Source organism: Bos mutus, chromosome 7, assembly GCF_027580195.1.
Source record: "Bos mutus isolate GX-2022 chromosome 7, NWIPB_WYAK_1.1, whole genome shotgun sequence".
Classification (NCBI taxonomy): domain Eukaryota; kingdom Metazoa; phylum Chordata; class Mammalia; order Artiodactyla; family Bovidae; genus Bos; species Bos mutus.
The window spans coordinates 91,273,062-91,292,387 of NC_091623.1; the positions used below are offsets into that span (position 1 = coordinate 91,273,062).

Consider the following 19,326-nt stretch of genomic DNA (forward strand, 5'->3'; position numbering starts at 1 on the left):
CATTTGAAAATTTATTTTAGTTTTAATCTTATGAATATTTTCTGTTTTTTTCTATAATGTGATGTGAAGTCGCTCAGTCGTGTCTAACTCTTCGCGACCCCATGGACTGTAGTCCACCAGGTTCTTCTGTCCATGGGGATCCTCCAGGCAAGAATATTGGAGTGGGTTGCCATTTCCTTCTCCAGGGGATCTTCCCGACCCAGGGATCGAACTTGGGTCTCCCGTGTTGCAGACAGACTCTTTATCCTCTGTGCCACCAGGGAAGATATTTTCTATAACAAATATAAGTTATTCATATATTATAAGTCATTTTTTTCTAAAAAATGCTTTTTTTCTGGGGAAAAAAAAGAAAAAAAAACTTAAATTTATTGAATACTTGCTACTCAATTTTAGGTGCTGTTCCAAGCACTTTACATACATTATTTCATCTCATTCTCACTCCCATTTTATAAATGAGAAAACCAAGTCTTGAGGAGCAATTTGTCCAGTTGGGTGTAAGTGAATCTATACATATGATAAAATTGCATAAAACTATACACACAAACACACACAGACACATGAGTGCCAATAGAAACAAGTGAAACCTGAATAATGCCTGCAGTCTAGTTAACAGTGTTGTACTTATGTCATCATTCTGGTTTTGATGTTGTACTGTTGTTATGTGAGATGTTACCACTGGGGGAAGCTGGATGATAGGTACCAGCCAGAGACTTACTTTTTTTTCTTGCAACTTTTTCTATAATTAGACTCACATAAACAGTTTTTTAAAAATAAATTAAAAGTTTGTAAAAATAAAGTTTTTTATTTTATTTATTTTTTTAATTTTTTAATTTAATTTTTTAAATTTTATTTTATTTTTAAACTTTACATAATTGTATTAGTTTTGCCAAATATCAAAATGAGTCCGCCACAGGTATACATGTGTTTCCCATCCTGAACCCTCCAAAAATAAAGTTTTTTAAAAGCTTGTCCTAAGGATAATATAAGAAAATGTGCCACGCACAGTGGTTGGATGCAACTGACATTTCAGCATACATTTTCTTTTCTCTCCACTCTAGAAGTGACTATATTCATCATTTTTAATAATAACAGCCTCGCTTTATTGTGTTTACTATTTACCAGGCCTATTTTACATGCATTGTTTCTTTAATAAAGCCTATGAAGTTGGCACGTTTATTATTCCCCTCCTGCTGATAGGAAAACTCGGGTTCTGCGAGGATAAATCTCTTCTCCACTTGCTAGACAGTGACCAAGCTGGAATTTACACCCAGGCAGCCAGCTGATGACACGGCTCCCCCATGTACTGCTAAAGGTCTGCTTTAAACACTGTCGCAGTTTTGGTAGAAGAAAACAGGCTCAGAGGCGGGAAGAGCTTTGCTCAAGAACACCTGACAAGTCTGTGACTGAGCCAGGAGGAGAACCAAGTCTTTGCATCCTGGGCCAGGGCATTTTCCAGGGCTCATGCCCAGTACTGATCTCTCAGACAGCACACTTTCACTGGCCCTGTCTGGGAGACCACTGATGCCCACAGACAGATCTTCACTCACTCCCTCATCAACCTGTGCAGCTCAGAGCACTTGAGACTTAAGAGAAAAAAGGGTCTGGAGAGGATGGAGGCATGGTGGCCTTCTACTATAGGCAGCCTGGGGAGCCAGAGTAGCTGGGGCCAGAGAGGGCAGGGCAAACCCTCTGAACTTTAGCTGGAGTAGGGGTGGGAAGGGAGGACATGTTTGTGAGGGGGTATTCATGCTAAATCCAGCTCCTGTCCCCCTCAGGCTCCCTTGAGTCACTGGCCCCTGGAGTTAGGACGCATTCTTGAAGGAGTGGTCACAGGGATTCCCTGAACTTTCAGTTCTTAGGCCAGTTTCTATTCATCCTGGATTGAAACCAATTTCCCCCCTCAGACTCAGCACCCATTCCCAATTGGTAATATGGTGACTCGATCCTCTAATTCCTGCCCTGGGACCTCCGTGAACTTGGAGATATTTGCCACAAGTCCAGACCTGGAGTTGGTGGGGAGGACTGGCCTGAATCCCATTTCTCAGAGAAGAAATGGGTCCCAGGTATCTAGTGGGGGGTTTGATTGACCCACATCAGATGAGCCTGATGGGTCTCTCGCCCCAGGCCGTTGCTCCCCGCTACACCCCAAGGCAAGGCAAAGTATTCAAGGACCTCCTTCGGGCCGCCCCTCCATCTGTGCACTCTACGGGCCCGCTCAAGAAGCAAACTCCGCCGCTTGGCCCAAGGGAGCGGCTCTAGCGATCCAGTCCGCGGGGAGCAGCGCCCTCGTGTGGTCTCCAGAAGAAGCGCAGCGCTTCCCTTAGCCCCTCCCTTTCTATGAGCTCATTGAACAGGTATTTATTGAGTGCCACTAGGTGCTCTAGGGGCAGTGGTGAAGAAGATAGATAAAATATCTACTTTGTGGACTGTACATTCCAGTGTGTGTGTGCGGAGGGATAGGCAATAAACGATTAAAAATAAATAAATAAACAAGGCAGTTACTAGTAGTGACAATTGCCGGGGAGAAAATAAAACAGAGAAAAGTGATGAAGAAACTAAGAATTCCATGAGTAGGTAATGTCTGAAATGAGACTTAGGTGACAGGGATGCAGTCCTGTGACAATCTGGGGTAAAAACCCTTCTTGCAGAGAGAAAAAGTGCTGCACAGACCCTGCCTCAGGAACAGGCTTCACGTAACAGAGGGAGGCCAGTGTGGCTGGAAAGGAGCGAGCAATGACAGAACAGTAAGAGCCCATCAGGGAGGTGGGCTGGGGCCAGACTATAGATCAGATCTTCAGGTCATGACAGAGTTTAATTATTCTACTAAGAGTAATGAGAATGTATTGTGTGGATTTTCAGCAGAATAAAAGGACCATTACGTTTGAATGAAATGGAAATGTAGTTTAAACATTAAAAATAAAAATAATAGGGCTTCCCTGGTAGCTCAGTGGTAAAGAATCTGCCTGCCAATGCAGGAGACACAGTTTCGATCCCTACTCTGGGAAGATCTCCCATGCCATGGAACAACTAAGCCTGTGCACCCAACTATTGAGCTCAAGCCCTAGAGCCCAAGCTCTGCAACCAGAGAAACCACTGCAGTGAGAAATCCACACCTTGCAATGAAGAGTAGCCCCACTTCATGCAACTAGAAAAAAGCCCTTGAAGCAACGAAGACTCAGAACTGCCAAAAATAAATAACAAGATTATTAAAATAATAATATAATAGGGCTTCTCTTGTGGCTCAGCTGGTAAAGAATCTGCCTGCAATGCAGGAGACCTGGGTTCGATCCCTGGGTTGGGAAGATTCCCTGGAGAAGGGAAAGGCTACCCACTCCAGTATTCTGGCCTGGAGAATTCCATGGACTGTATAGTCCATGGGGTCGCAATGAGTTGGACACAACTGAGTGACTTTCACTTACACTAATAATATAAAAAGGTCCTCTTGGTTGCTTTGTGGAGAATGAAAGAGTGGAAGCAGAGAGATCTCCATAAGAAATTAGAAAGCTGCTGAAATAATTCAGGTGAGACGTGATTATAGCTTGGAACAAGGAGGTAATGTTGGAAGTAGGGAGGTGTGGTTGAATTCTGGGTCTGTTTTGAAGGTTGAGTCAATAGGACTTGCATGTTAACAGACCATGTTCTCCCTTGCTCATCTAGCTCCAGGAACTCCTCCACACACACACCCTAGGTGGCTCCTCCATCTTCACTGGGGGCTGAGTTAGAGAGGCCAATCCCAGGCACACAGCTAAATTAGGAAGTTTCCAGGTGTGGCTGAACAAATGAAGTTAAGATGCGGACCTATGTTCTCCATGAACGGCCTCCACTTTCCATCATTAGCTCATTTAATGACAGGGTCTCTGCTTGCTGTCTCCCTTCTTCGTTAGTCTGCCTAACTTCTACAGACCCAGTTATTTAGTAGGCCTCTGTTTCTCCAAATGTATATCCTCAGGGTGTGTTGGTGACACCCAAAACAGTCCACTGTATTTTGTGTTTGTATTTGATACAGAGTATGGGGTGGTATAATCTGGGGGTCAGTCCTCAGACCCAAGCCAGTGATAGACTCCCATTAATTTACACAAAATACAATAGGGTCAGACCTGATCCCACAGGAAACACGCATAACACTTTTGCTCCAGGTTGGGCGTTTCTGGAGAGCCTGGAAAATGTTAGGTTGGCCTCACACTCAGGCTAGCCAAGAGGGGAAAACAACCACAGCGGAGGTGACCAGTTGGCTCTGGAGTCAGCAGGTCTGGCTCTGTTTGTGTTGTATGGCGGGGTGGGGGGTGCATTATAAATGCAGCCAGCCAGAGGGCCCCTGGCCTCAGAACCTAGGACCACACCAGTCCCTGAGAGTTTGTAGAAGCTTCACTGAGATGAAGCTGCCAGGTCAAGAGGAGTCTGACATCTCCAGTGCTAGTGAAAATGTGCCCACAGGAGAGCTGGACAGTGGTCCTGGCTCTGGCCTCAGCCCTGATGGCCCCTTAGACACAGACAGCAGGGAACTGGAGGTACCCAAGGACCCTCCGCTCTTCATTCAGCTGAATGAGCTGCTGGGCTGGCCCCACGCACCCGAGTGGAAAGAGACAGGCAGGTGAGTGGGATCCAGGACAGTTTTATTGGGTCCTTCCCCTTCCCCCATTGGGTCCTCCTCCATGACCCCAGCTCTTCCTGTGTGCGGGGTTGGTATTATCACCTCCAATCATGAGTTTCTTTTTGTGTTCCCCATTTCAGACCCTCATGCTCTATGGTGCTCAGCCTTTTCTGCAGTCTGGTTTTGAGTTCCCCAAGATCCAAGATGAGGGGGTGACTTCCCTGGGGAGGGGCTCTGTACCACTGGGCCCATGACTTCACCCTTGTCTCACCTTCCTTGGCTCTCCTGCATCCTCACTCTTGGACCTGGGAGAGATGCCCCCAGTAACACTGTCTGCCCCTCTCACCATAGGTGGGTGCTGTTTGAGGAGAAGTTGGAAGTGGGTGCAGGCCGGTGGAGCACCCCCCACGTGCCCACCATGGCACTGCCCAGCCTCCAGAAGCTCCGCAGCTTGTTGGCCAAGGGCCTTGTCCTGCTGGACTGTCCAGCTCTGAGCCTCCAGGAGCTCACAGGTGCCCTGGGACCCTTTGCTGGGAGGGCCTGGGCATCCTAATGATTTCTCTAAGATTTTCCCCATGAAGTCTTAGAATTTTCCAGAGCCCACCCCACTCTACTCTTGAGAATTATCCACCCCTGTATCACAAGGAAGAGGTGGAAATGCAGAGGGGAAGAGCAAGTCCATTGGTTGGACTTGTGTTCCCTGAGACTCTTGGAAGGGAAAGGAGCCTGGGCAGAGGGGAAAGGGGAAGAATTCAGGGGCAGGGAGTTCTCAGGAAAGGATGGGAGCCCCACCTCTGTTCTCCAGAGCAAGTGACCAGAGTGGAGTCGCTGAGCCCAGAGCTGAGAGGGAAGCTGAAGGCTTTGCTGCTGCAGAGACCCCAGCACCTCATCCAGACCCCATGCACCAGCCCCTGCTGGGGTAAGAGGACCCTCCCTGGGCCCAAGACCAAAATCCCTGGGGTGGGAGGACCCCAGGTCTCCCCTCACCTTCCTGGACCAGCAGTGGCCTGGCATTGGGTCAGACCTCAACTTAGGACTCGAGGGTGAGAAGCAGCAGGGGCAGTCCTGAGGGGAGAGGAAGGGCTAGAAGCACAAGGGCCAGAGCTCCATGAAGAGATGTTCTTGGCGGGCATCATGGTGAGCTTTACACACAGCAGATCATTTCATCTTCACAACAACACTGGGAGGTAATACCATAATTATCCTCATTTTAGTGATGAGAAAACTGAGGAGTAGCAGGGGGAAGGTGTGCTCCAGTTTCCATAACAATGCAAAGCTGGTCAGGGAACCCTGGTGGATCCACCCCCAAGGCCTGTGGTTTTTTATAATATATAGATATTCAGTTCAGTTCAATTCAGTTGCTCAGTCATGTCCGACTCTTTGGAACCCCATGGACTGCAGCATGCCAGGCTTCCCTGTCCATCACCAACTGCCGGAGGTTACTCAAACTCATCTCCATTGAGTCAGTGATGCCATCCAACCATCTCATCCTCTGTCATCCCCTTCTCCTCCTGCCTTCAATCTTTCCCAGCATCAGGGTCTTTTCAAATGAGTCAGCTCTTCACATCAGGTGGCAAAAGTATTGGAGTTTCAGCTTCAGCATCAGTCCTTCCAATGAACACTCAGGACTGATCTCCTTTAGGATGGACTGGTTGGATCTCCTTGCAGTCCAAGGGACTCTCAAGAATATTCTCCAACACCACAGCTCAAAACCATCAACTCTTTGGCACTCAGCTTTCTTTATAGTCCAACTCTCACATCCATACGTGACTACTGGAAAAACCATAACCTTGATGAGACAGACCTTTGTTGGCAAAGTAATGTCTCTGCTTTTTAATATGCTGTCTAGGGTGGTCATAACTTTTCTTCCAAGGAGTAAGTGTCTTTTCATTTCATGGCTGCAGTCACCATCTGCAGTGATTATGATATACTGCTGCTGCTGCAAAGTCGCTTCAGTTGTGTCCGACTCTGTGCGACCCCACAGACTGCAGCCCACCAGGCTCCCCTGTCCCTGGGATTCTCCAGGCAAGAACACTGGAGTGGGTTGCCATTTCCAATGCATGAAAGTGAAAAGTGAAAGTGAAATCGCTCAGTCGTGTCCGACTCCCAGCGACCCCATGGACTGCAGCCTACCAGGCTCCTCTGTCCGTGGGATTTTCCAGGCAAGAGTACTGGAGTGGGGTGCCATTGCCTTCTGCAGATTACGATATAGCTTTTATTTATTATTATTATTTGTTTGGCTGTGCTGGGTCTTCCTTGCTGAGCAAGGGCTTTCTCTAGTCACAGCAAGTAGGGGCTGCTCTCTAGTTGGGCTTAGTTGCTCTGTGGCACGTGCGATCTTCCCATACCAGGGACTGAACCCATATTCCCTGCACTGGCAGGTGGATTCTTAACCACTGGACCACTAGGGAAGTCCCCAAAGCCTGTGCTCTTAAACATAATCCTGTTTTGTAGGATCTGCCCATCCAAGAGAGGCTTCTCAGGAGGAGGAAGCCCCCCTGAAGGAACAGGTTTGTGGCCCTTCCAAGGGCAGGGCTGGGAGAGAGGTCAGGGGAGCCACCCTCCACTGGGCTCCTCATCAGTCAAGGTCCTGCCTACATCCTCTCCCCTGAATAACCTTTCATCATCTGTGTCTCCTTGAACCCCCACCCAGCATCAGAACCCTCTAAGACAGAAGTTCGCTGCAGGGGCTGAAGCAGGAGCTGTGCTGGCAGGACAGCTGGGCTTCCTGGAACAGCCACTGGGGGTCTTTGTGCGACTGCGGGATCCGGTGGTACTGGGGCCCCTTATTGAGGTGCCCCTCCCCAGCAGGTGAGGTGGCTGAGTTGGGGGTCAGGGATCCTGGAATCCAGAAAAGGCCTTTACCCAGGAGGGTATTAGGAAGTCTTTGGGACCAGTTCTTTAGGGTGTGTGGGGGGTGGTGCTTAGGGAGGGGTAGTGGTTAGAGCTGCAAAGACGGTGTGAGTGTGTATACGGGGAGTAGTAATGAGGTCAGAGGCCAGGGCTGCCCTGTGAGATAGCAGCCTCTGATTCTCTCCAGGACCTGGTTCTTTCCTCAGGTTTTTCTGCCTGCTCCTCGGTCCCCCTACACTGGGAAGGGGCTACCATGAGATGGGCCGAGCAGTGGCCATCCTCCTCAGTGACCTGGTGAGCTGGACAGGCATGTGTGTCTGTGTGCATGCACATAGGCTTGTGTCAAGTGAGTGTGTGTGTACTCTCTAGGTGTGACTGAGTACGACAGTGAAGCAGAATGTGGCTTCCTGTCTGTGAGCAGGAGGATTGAAATTGCCTTGGCTACCACCACAGCCCCCCTTACCTAGCACAGAGCTGGCACACAGTAGGCACCCACAGATACTCCCTGAATGCATGCATGCCTGAATGAATGCTTAAATGACTCATCTGCCTATGTGACCTGTGTCTAGTTTTGAAACTGTGAAAATGCATGTAAGAACAGATCTGTATTTAGACTGTATTTAGTGCCTCTCTGTGCCCCTATCCCCAGCAATTTCAGTGGAGAGTTCGGCGGGCCAGCAGCCTTCATGACCTTCTGGCAGCCCTGGATGCTTTCCTAGAGGAAGTGACAGTGCTCCCTCCAGGTCGATGGGACCCAACAGCTCGGATTCCCCCACCTAAATGCCTGCCCTCTGAGCACAAAAGGTATCTGGGGGGTCATCATGCCATAGAGATCCTTCCAGTGTTGAGGAAGGGAAGTGGGGGAGGGGGGCGAGAGGAAAGGGTAAGACCTGCGTTCTGCTGGACCACTCTGTGGCTGTGAGACCTTGAGTACCTTCCCGTGCTGGAGCCTGGCTTTCACTATTAGAAGGCGACCTGGACCTTGTGGAGCTGCGGCGCCCCCAGCCCGCAAACACACAACCCGCCGCCAGGGGGCGGATCGCCGAGAACTCTGGCGCCGAGTCGCGGTCTGGTAGCAGAGCCTTAGCCAACTCGGGTTCCCCTGGTCCTCAGGCTCCCTTCGCAATTGCGGGTGGCCAAGGGGCCCTCTGTCCGGAGAAGGACCTCAGCTGAGGACAGGCACGGCCGCAGACAGCACGCGGCTAACCCGGAGTTGCGGCGGACAGGCAGGTGAGGCGTGCTGAGGTGGAAGCCAGGGTACCTTGGGTGGGGGGGGGCAGTGGGGTGTCATGGGCTTGAGGTGTGCAGTCACTGTGGGGGACGCGGGGGGAGGCTCACCTGGCCCCAGGGACTTGGGATGCTGAAGCCTGGATTACTGACAACCCATGGGCGGGAGGCTGTTCGGGGGCCTTGTCCAGGACGTGCGGCGGAAGGCCTCGTGGTACCCCAGCGACTTCTTGGACGCCCTGCACCCCCAGTGCTTCTCGGCCGTGCTCTACATTTACCTGGCCACCATCACTAACGCCATCACTTTTGGGGGTCTGCTGGGAGAAGCCACCGACGGTGCGCAGGTGGGTGGGTGGGAAGCAGGCCTATCTTCTGTGTTCAACCAGCCGTGCCCTACGCCCTCCTCTAGTGTCTATGGTTGGGCTGAGGAGGCTCCCAGGGAACTTGGGTACCTGTCCTGACAGGGGCCATTGTTGGCTTCTAGGGGGTGCTGGAAAGCTTCCTGGGCACGGCAGTGACTGGAGCTGCCTTCTGCCTGATCGCTGGCCAGCCCCTCACCATCCTTAGCAGCACCGGGCCAGTGCTGGTCTTTGAACGTCTGCTCTTCTCCTTCAGCAGGTAGGAGAATTCCCCCACCTCACCTGACCTCACTAGCACACCCTCAGCCTGGTCTCAGCTGGGTTAGTAGGGGAGGGTAGAAACTGGCTCCAGGGGCACCTGACCTGGGTTGGGTTGGGAGTAAGAGTGGGCCCAGGCAAACCCTGCTGTCTCTTACCTCCCCCAGAGATCACAGCCTGGATTACCTGCCCTTCCGCCTGTGGGTTGGCATCTGGGTGGCCATCTTTTGCCTGGTGCTGGTGGCCACGGAGGCCAGCGTGCTGGTGCGCTACTTTACCCGCTTCACCGAGGAAGGCTTCTGTGCTCTCATCAGTCTCATCTTCATCTATGATGCTGTTGGAAAAATGCTGACCTTGACCCATGCCTATCCCATCCAGAGACCTGGCTCTCCCACCTATGGCTGTCTCTGCCAGTACCCAGATCCAGGAGGTGGGTGAGGGAACTTGTTGTTGTTTGGTCACTAAGTTATGTTCAACTCTTTTTGCAACCCCATGGACTGTAGCCTGCCAGGCTCCTCTGTCCATGGGATTTCCCAGGAAAGAATATTGGAGCGGTTGTCATTCCCTTCACCAGGGTATCTTCCCCACCCAGGGATCAAACTCACATCTCCTGCATTGGCAGACAGATTCTTTACCACTGAGCCACCTGGGAAGCCCGAGGGAAATAGGGAGCTTGGCAAAATAAGGGAGGATGCAGGAAGGGTTGTTGTCCCCTTAGTTAAGTTCAGCAAAATGCTGAGTACCTACCCAGTAGCCAGCAGCAAACTTCCTTTCTTTGGTTCTGAGTCAGATGAAAAATAAGTGAACAGAGCAGGCCCAATTTCATCTTTTACTTCTGCCAGTGCTAAGAGAAGACCATGGTTATATCTATGAGTATGTGGGCTTCCTAATGATGAAACCAAAATTGGATTGACTTACTCACCCAGTCATGGCCATGCTGGACAGGGACTGTCTCACCCTAGAGGAGCAGAGCTCAATGCATGCAGGGTGCTTACTCCCTAGAGAGGGAGAGGAAGGGGCAGGACCAAGCATGCCCAGCTTCTTCTCCCAAAGTCACCAACCAAATAAATCACCACTCTTCCCCTGGGCCATGTGAGTGACAGGGTGGAGAGGAGCTCGGACTATTGCACCAGCACATTTCCTTCCACATGGCCAGGAACACCAGGACTGGGGAATAGGCATCCTCTCAAGAGTGCCAGACTCTGTACCAGGCACGAACAACAATAATTCTGATGCTGGTGGAAACACACAAATGTGTGTGCTCAGTCATTTACTAGGCACTTGCTTTGGCCGGTCCTGTGCCAGCCACCAGGGATACAGATAGGGAGGGAATTTGAAGGGATAAGGGCAAGAGGCAGTGTCCTGAGAACAGACTGGGTAGTGATTGGAGTCAGCAGACAGATGAGTCAGAACAAAGAACTCTCTGGTTCAGCTGGACCTGTGAAATTAGGCTTCTAATTAAGGCTGGAGAAGGTTCCCAGGGGAAGAAAACTCACTTGAATTCTCTGCTTCCCAGGAAATGAGTCTCAGTGGACAAGCACAAACCCTAAAGACAGAGATGACATCTTGAGCATGGTGAGGGCCTGTTCCTGGGAGGGCCTGAGAAAGAGAGGGTGGAGGTCAAAGAAGTTAGTGGTTCCAGGCTCTTCTGACCCTTCATAGGCCACTGAGGCCCAACCATTTGCTATGGCTGGAGATCTCTTATCTGGTGTCCTCAGTCTCATTGGGCATCAGTGGACCTTTATCCCACTGCCCATAATCCCAACCTGGATGACCTCTCCACACAGGACCTAGGCCTGGTCAATGCATCCTTGCTGCCCCCACCTGAGTGTGCCCAGCGGGGAGGCCATCCTCGTGGGCCCGGCTGTCATACAGTCCCAGATATTGCCTTCTTCTCCATCCTCCTCTTCCTTACTTCCTTCCTCTTTGCCATGGCCCTCAAGCACGTAAAGACCAGTCGCTTCTTCCCCTCCGTGGTGAGTGTCACCTGGACTTCTGTGGGAGAGAACTGGCTCTTGGCCTTGGGCCCTGTCTGCAAATGGGAAAGGGGGCAGAAGGAGGGGGTGGTGGCCTGAACCTGACTGAGTGTCCGCTGGGTGGCCAGGTACGCAAGATGCTGGGTGACTTCTCCTCGGTCCTGGCCATCCTGCTAGGCTGTGGCCTCGATGCCTTCCTTGGCCTAGCCACACCGAAGCTCATGGTGCCCAGAGAGTTCAAGGTGAGAGCTGGGCATGGAGGGGAGAGGGCAAAGCAGGGTCAGCAGACAGGACCCTAGAGGAGGAAGATGAATCGATACCACACTTCTCTAGCCTTCCGTTTTCTCATTCATAAGATAGAAATAGTATAATAATGGTCTTACAGAATTGTTGTGAGGGCACATTGTGTACCAGACACATAGTAAGCCTAGGATAGGTAGCTACTGTTGCAGGTAAGAGGTTAAAAGAGTGGGTTCTGGTTAGCCAGCCCTGGGTCTGAGTCCCATTTCTGTCACTTCCTAGCTGTGTGTCTTGGGAAAGTTAACCCACATTCTGAGCCTCAATTTCTTCATCTATAAAATGGAAATAATAAATAACAATAGTTTCTGCCTCATAGCTTGTTTTGAGGTTCACAGAAGATCATAGTCCCAAGCACTGTCACATTACTGGGACTGACTCATACCAACACCTCAATTAATGCTAGTTATTGTTGTTCTGTGTTCTCCCTACCCTCGGCATGGCCCTACTTACTACTCCCCACTCTCTACTTTGCACCCCCAATTGCCTGCTCTGATGGGGTCAAGCTAGAGCTCCCTGCCCAGGGCATGACAGTGCACAGGACAAGGCTCAGCGCTCACTTAGTACCTAAACTTTGTCGGTGCATTTGGAGACCTCCCCTCCAGCTTCCCTCAGGACAGGAAAGCAGGGTGGCTCCAAGGCTCCAAGGCAGCCTTAGGGGCTCAGAACCCAAGATAGCAACTGAGGCCCTCCCCGACACAGACGCCTTGTAATCAGAGCAGACGCAGACACACCCAGCCCTATCCCTGCCCCAGCCCCAGATCAAGGCAGGTCTGAACCTGAGTTGCCCGGCTCTTGGTGGGGGAGGGGGGAGGTTGCTTAGGGAGAAGTGCTCTGTACATCAAGAAGTGTGGGTGGGCCTCATCCACTACCTCCTCCTCTTACAGGGAGGGAAGGACCCTAAGACTCAAAGTCCAGAGCCCCTGGTTCCAGCCCAACCCCCAGGCTGGTCTCCGTCCTTCTGCCCTGGGATGCGCTGAACCAGCTGTACACACACAGACTGCTCCCACCTAGCATCCAGTGTCTTACAGTGGGTGGGGAGGGGGGCATTGTGGAAGAATGCCATGGCTAGAGTGTGTAGATGAGGTGTTCTTAAGATAGCCTCTCCAATTTGTCCATGGACTCCTCTTCCCCAGCCCACACTCCCTGGACGTGGCTGGCTGGTGTCACCTTTTGGAGCCAACCCCTGGTGGCTGAGTGTGGCAGCTGCCCTGCCTGCTCTGCTATTGTCTATCCTCATTTTCATGGACCAGCAGATCACAGGGGTCATCCTCAACCGGGCTGAATACAGACTGCGGGTAAGGCCTGCAGGGTCAGACCCCAGGTCCCTAGCCCAAGGGACAGGAGCTCCAGGGTGGGGTCTGGGTTCCCCCTTTCTCACCCCAGAGGACAGAGGGCCCAGATCTGGGCTAGCTTCATCCTCACTGCCCCACACCGCCTGCAGAAGGGAGCTGGCTTCCACCTGGACCTCTTCTGTGTGGCTGTGCTCATGCCCTTCACATCAGCGCTTGGGCTGCCCTGGTATGTCTCAGCCACTGTCATCTCCCTGGCCCACATGGACAGTCTTCGGAGAGAGAGCAGAGCCTGTGCCCCAGGGGAGGCTCCCAGCTTTCTGGGCATCAGGTAAGGCCAGTATTCAGGAGACTGGAATGAGACGTGGGCAGCAAAGTCGGGTACTGGGTACAGCGCAGAGTTATTTGGGCAACTTAAATTCTAAGCTGGTGACTCCAGAGGGCTCTCTCACTGCCCCATGAGCACTGAAGTGGGGTGAATGGGTGGGTGCTGGGCTCCTTCAGTCATGGGACTGGGAGGGGCCTCCAGGGGAGCATCATGGAGGTGAGTGTGAAGGCTGAGCAAGGATGAGGTGCCACCTAAGAATCCCACTCCGTGTAGAAGCACCTCATTGATATTATAGAGTAACATCACAAAAACAATTTTATTGGAAATGCAATCTAATTGTTGAGAGTATGGGAAATCAACTTTGTACATTATGAAGTAAAAGTTTTTATGGTGGTATAAGATTGCTTAATTTTCCATCAAAATAAAAACAAAGACCAACTTTGAACTTGAGCTGCTGAAAAGGACTGGGACCCTCATATAGAGGTAACCTGTCCCTTCTTCTCCACCAATTTTTCACACCAAGCTCAGATCCCCTCCCTTCCAGGGAACTATCAGGGGATCCCTCCACTTCCCTCATGCCAGGGCCCCCAACCTGGCACCCCAGGGGCTCCCCCAGAGCTAACTTCTCCTTTCCCCACAGAGAGCAGAGGCTGACGGGCCTGGCCGTATTCATCCTCACAGGAATCTCCATCTTCCTGGCACCTATACTCAAGGTACCTTAAACAAGCCAGCATCAGGGTCAAGGCAGTAAAAATAATAAATATAGCAAGAATTGACATTGGCTGAACATTTACTACATACTGGGCACTGTGTTAAGTTTTCTTCACCCACAGTCTCATTTAATCCTGGCATAACCCATGAGAAGCATATACACTTTTAAAGTGAGGAAGCTGAAAGTTAAAGAGGTTAAGGAACTTACAAGAGACCACCAAGAGACCTGGTTTCTCAGACCTATCTGAGAACCTGAACTGTGACCCAATTGGCTTTCTACCCAGTGGAGCCAAGTAGAGACACGCCATCATCCCCAGGGGCCAAGCACTAGCTACTCTTACTCCATACTCAATGAGGCTTAGACTAAGAACATGATCATCACAATCCAGGAAAACTTCTGAGGCAAAACCCCTTCACATCTCCCTCACCAGATGTTTATAGAATACCTGCTGGAGTGCAAGGCTCTGAGAGGCACCTGGGAGAAGGGAATGGGAAGGGGAAGGATACTGAAAAAGAATATGGAACCAAGCCCCTGTCAGCAACACATACACATGAATAAAAATTATGTAACAAGTAACAGCAGAAAGGTTCAACAAGCCAGTACAGCAGAGCAGTCAAGGAGGGTGTGGAGAATTGCACACAAGAGTCACTGGCAGGATGACAGGAGGTTAGGGGAGGGAAAGGTCATGGAAGCTGGATGAGAGGAGAGTAGTTGAAAGAGCCAGATGGACTGGATCAGCCGCTGACTAAACTAGGTGACTCCCGTTCAGCAGATATTTACCGAGCATAAGCCATATGCCAAGTACTGTTCCAGGGACCGGGGATATAGTGGTGATCAAAAGAGGTCATCCACATCTTGCATTCTGGTGAGAGGAGACAGATAAAAACAATTAAAACAATAAAATAGGATAATTTCAGATAGTGATAACTTCTATGAAAATAAAAGAGGGTGGGGTGATCTTAATGGTGCACTTAATGGCAAGGCCTTTCTGGGGTGTCATGACAGGAGTAATGAGAGGGAGGTCAGGGAAGAGCATTTAGGTGGAGGGACTAGCAAAGCAAAAGGCCTTGCAAAGGGGTAGAAGTAAATGTGGGCATATTGAGGAAAGGAAAGGGGGCCAGTACAACAGGAACAGAGAGAACAGAGAGGAATGCGAGAGAGGAGTGGAGAGGTAATGGGCAAGTTACTTAGCCTCTCTGAAATCCAACTTCTCCATCTGTAAAATGGAGACAATTATAGAATTTACCTCATCTGACTGATGTGAACATTCAATGAAATCAGGCATGCAAAGTGGGTATGTTTAGATCTTGGAGGCTGGAGGCTGGGCTTGGGGGCTAAATGGGGTTATCTGGGCAGCTAGCAGAGGCGAACTGCTTTGCCAGCTCTCCAATTCTCTCTACCAGTTCATCCCAATGCCTCTTCTCTATGGCATCTTCCTGTACATGGGGGTGACAGCGATTAGCAGCATCCAGGTGAGCCCGTTACTTCCTGCCTACATTTGCTAGTTCTCCTCCTCTTTTCCTGCTTCTCCTGGGCACAGAGCCTCTGCTGCCACACTCTGGATGGAGAGGGGACCAAGGGAGCCTTCTGACCTCCAAGCTAGGCTTGGATAGCTAACAGTGACACCCTCCAGACTACCTGAGTACCCTGTTTTCTTCCTCCCCTTGTTCCCCCAGTTCACGAAGAGGGTGCAGCTATTATTGATACCAGCGAAGCACCAGCCAGACCTTCTGTTCTTGCGGCATGTGCCCCTGAGCAGAGTCCACCTGTTCACAGCCATCCAGCTTGCCTGCCTGGGTCTGCTTTGGATAATCAAGTCTACCCCTGCAGCTATCATCTTCCCCATCATGGTGACTTGTGGCAGGGTTGGGTGGTGTCCTGGTGGCTCTGAGCCTGGGAGGGTGGTCAAGGCCTCACAAGAGGAAGAATCTCTCCTCTGTCACTTGTCCTGGCTCTGCCTGGTTGGGAATCTCAGGACAAGGAAAGATGGCCAAGGGATAACTGTGAGGCTCTGGACCTGGGATATCTGGTTTAATTCCTTTCCCAACCTCTTTGGGCTCGTCAACCACAGGTAGGGATAGAAGGCCCAGAAGGAAACTGAGGACCTGGGAGAGGCAAGGCTGGCACTCTTTTACCCAGTTAGGTGATACTGTAAGCTTCTGGCTTTGTTCTTACCCACTGAGGAAGTTAAGAGTCATGGGCTTTGCTTTGGAACCAATCTGGTTACTACATCTCAGTTCTGTGACCTCTGAGAAGTTAGTAAGCTCCCAGGGTCTCAGTTTCCTCCTCTGTACAATGGAAATAACTATCATGTCTACCTCATACGAATGTGTTAGCATTCACTGAAACTATACACAATGCGGCTGTTGTTAACGTTCCTGCTGCTATTGCTGACAGCCCTTGGCTTTGTTTCTATCCCTGCAGTTGCTGGGCCTGGTGGGAGTCCGAAAGGCACTGGAGTGGGTCTTCTCGCCACAGGAACTCCTCTGGCTGGATGAGCTGATGCCGGAGAAGGAGAGAAGCATCCCTGAAAAGGGAGTGGAGCCAGAGTACTCGTTCAGTGGAAGTGACAGTGAAGATGTGAGCTCCTGGAGAACAGGGCAGGGGTTTGGGAGAGAAGTCATCTCCAGGAGTTTAACTGAAGTATAATATCTCTATTAAGTCTGAAGGTCTGATCAACACAGTGACTCCTCCTAGTTCTGTATTAACATAGGCACACTGAAGGAGTGAGGGAAATTTTTCTTCATATGAGTCCAGGGCTGTATGAGGGTTGGAAATGGTCGGGGACAAAACTCTTAAGTGGATTGTCTTACCCAGGATCTTTGTCTTAAGGTGGATTTATATCCTTTCACTCTCTGGGTCCTTTTCTTTCTGCTCTTTCTCTCAGTCTTTTGTCTTTTTATTCCCAACTCATCTTGAGATCTCTGTTCCACAGTCAGAACTGATGTATCAGCCAAAGGCTCCGGAAATCAACATCTCTGTGAATTAGCTGGAGTAGCAGTATGGAGTTGAGACCCAGGAAACTGAGGTAAGGGTGTGAGGGAAATGCCCCCAGGGTCGAGGGTGGGGCGGTGGGGGCTCTGGTGGTGGAAAGCTCGTCTGTGTGCTGAATGGCTGTTTCCTCTACATGTTCCAGTCCTTCATGAACCCCAGAGTGGGAGTGGGTAGGAGAATCTCTCCAGAGGAAAGCTGGAAACAAGAGAGGGTACCTGGGCCTGGCTCCCTGTGGCACTGAAGTCTAGCCAGTAGAGGGAGCTCAAGCTCACATCAACCTGGCAGGGATGGGAACTGGGGAAGGGAAGGGTTCGAAGATAAAAGAATGGAAAGGAATGGGAGGAGAGAAAGAGAGGATAAAGCTCCCAGCAGCTTGCTTGCTTGCTGAGCCTTGGAGGCTCCTTCCAGAGGCTGCCAAGAACCACACTACAAACAAGTGGGGGTGGGGGGTTCTTTGTCACTTGCCCTCTCTGCCATTCTTTTATTTTATTCATCTATTTCTCAAAATATTTTCTTAGCACTTCTGGAGTGTCCAGGTACTAGTGGTATAATAGTCACGGTTCCTGACCTCAGGAAGTTAAAATTCCTGTGGGAAAGACACACTGGAAACTGTTAGAGTGGGCTAGTGCTGGCTCAGGGAAGGAGAGGCTGTGGCAGCAGAGAGGCCTCCAAGGAGGGTGGTGAAGTGGTGGGAGCTGGGTAGGGCTTCCAAGAGGAAGTGGTCCATAATTTGAAAACTGAAGAACAAACAGAAGCTAGTCAGGATAAGATGAAGGGAAAATGTTCTAGGCAAAGGGTGCAGCACGTGCAAAAGCCTGGAATTTTTCCCCTTTGATAAAATGAACTCTTTAGGGTTTGTCCTCTCCATGGTTCCCCAAGTCCAAGAGCCTGAGTCCCCACCAGCTGCAGTGGAAAATTCTGGGGGCTAGAGGGAGACGGCAAATCATGGTCTAGCCCAGAACGAGATCTCCTGAGCTCGCCTTACTCCCAGTTACTACTGCTGGCTGTGTTCGTTGTTTTACTTGTGTCCCTGAGCACTTGCTCTGACCCCACTATGTCTTCTCTCTGTTCACAGGTATTTATTCAGGAAGTCAGGAAATTACTGGCCTTTGGCTTAACTGCCAGATGCTCAGTCAGCTGGGAGCCTGGAACACTGGGGCAGGACTGGAAGGCAGCTGGCCAAGACCTCAGTCACCCTCCTGAGCTGGGGGTGGAGAGTGGCAGGGAACAAGCAGGCTTGCTTTGTGGTTAGGAAAGTCTGGTAAGTCAGAGGGACTGACCAGGCCCCATTTACTCTTTACTCCATTAAAGGAACCTAAGTCTAGCAGCCCTTCTCATTTTGAAACTTCTATCCTCACAGATTCTCTTTTATACAATCAGGGGGTTGCCAGGGAACTCTTCTCAGTTTGCAAAAGGGAAAAATGTCCCTCTTTCCAGAATAAGTACTCCTCTATTTTAAAGTGTTTTTACATGTTTAAGAATAAACTTAATTTTTTTTAACCACAGAAGTGAATGAGATTACTGCAAAATATTGGAACACTCTAGAAATGTATAATTTTGAAGTGGAAACCATTCCAGAGATAACTAGGGCTCACCTTTTAGTATATATTGTTCAGGTTTCTTGAGTTCTATAACATGCTTGATACTTAGGATGCATTGGATGTTTTCCCCATGTCAGTACTGCATACATATCCAACTTATTCTTTTTGCATAGAATAAATAACTTTATAAGCTGGGAAAGATATCATATATATAAAAGAGTATATAAAATGTCTTCTGCAAGGGCAAGAATTTCTCCAGAGTATATACCTAGGAGTGAAGTTAAGGAGTAACAATAAAAAGAACACCTGCCAAAGAAGATATAGAGATGGCCAACAAACACATTAAAAGAGGATCAACACTGCCCGTTATTAGAGAAATATAAATCAAAACTACAATGAGACACCACCTCACACCAGTCAGAATGGCCGTCATAAAAACATCTACAAACAATAAATGCTGGAGAGGGTGTGGAGAAAAGGGAACCCTCTTGCACTGTTGGTGGGAATGTAAATTGATAAAACCACTGTGGAGAAGAGTAAAGAGGTTCCTTTAAAAATGAAACTACCATATGATCCAGCAATCCCACTACTGGGCATATAGCTTCAGGAAACTATAATTCAAAAAAACACATGTAAAAAATAATAAAAAACAAAAAGCAAACAAACAAAAAGACACATGTACCTCAGTATTCATTGCAGCACTATTTACAATAGCCAAGACATGAAAGCAACCTAAATGTTCATCAACAGATGAATAGATAAAGATGTTGTACATATGTACAATGGGATATTACTGAGCCATAAAAAGGAATGAAACTGATCATTTGTAGTGATGTGGATGAATCTCGAGTCTGTCATACAGAGTGAAGTCAGAAAGAGAAAAATATTTATATTGACA

At 49.8% G+C, this 19,326-nt stretch overlaps 1 protein-coding gene across 1 annotated transcript; it reads left to right on the forward strand.

Moving 5' to 3' along the window:
• Positions 1-4,373: 4,373 nt before the first annotated feature.
• SLC4A9 (solute carrier family 4 member 9) lies at positions 4,374-16,882 on the forward strand. The gene is made up of 21 exons (XM_005900188.2): positions 4,374-4,591; positions 4,943-5,103; positions 5,397-5,510; positions 7,046-7,101; positions 7,245-7,402; positions 7,651-7,738; positions 8,094-8,248; positions 8,558-8,674; positions 8,841-9,015; positions 9,156-9,289; positions 9,456-9,718; positions 10,805-10,863; positions 11,076-11,264; positions 11,393-11,506; positions 12,698-12,859; positions 13,006-13,184; positions 13,822-13,894; positions 15,297-15,365; positions 15,570-15,743; positions 16,318-16,473; positions 16,829-16,882. Exons 1-21 carry the CDS (start codon positions 4,374-4,376, stop codon positions 16,880-16,882), a joined length of 2,868 nt encoding a protein of 955 aa, XP_005900250.2.
• The last annotated feature ends 2,444 nt before the right edge of the window (positions 16,883-19,326 follow it).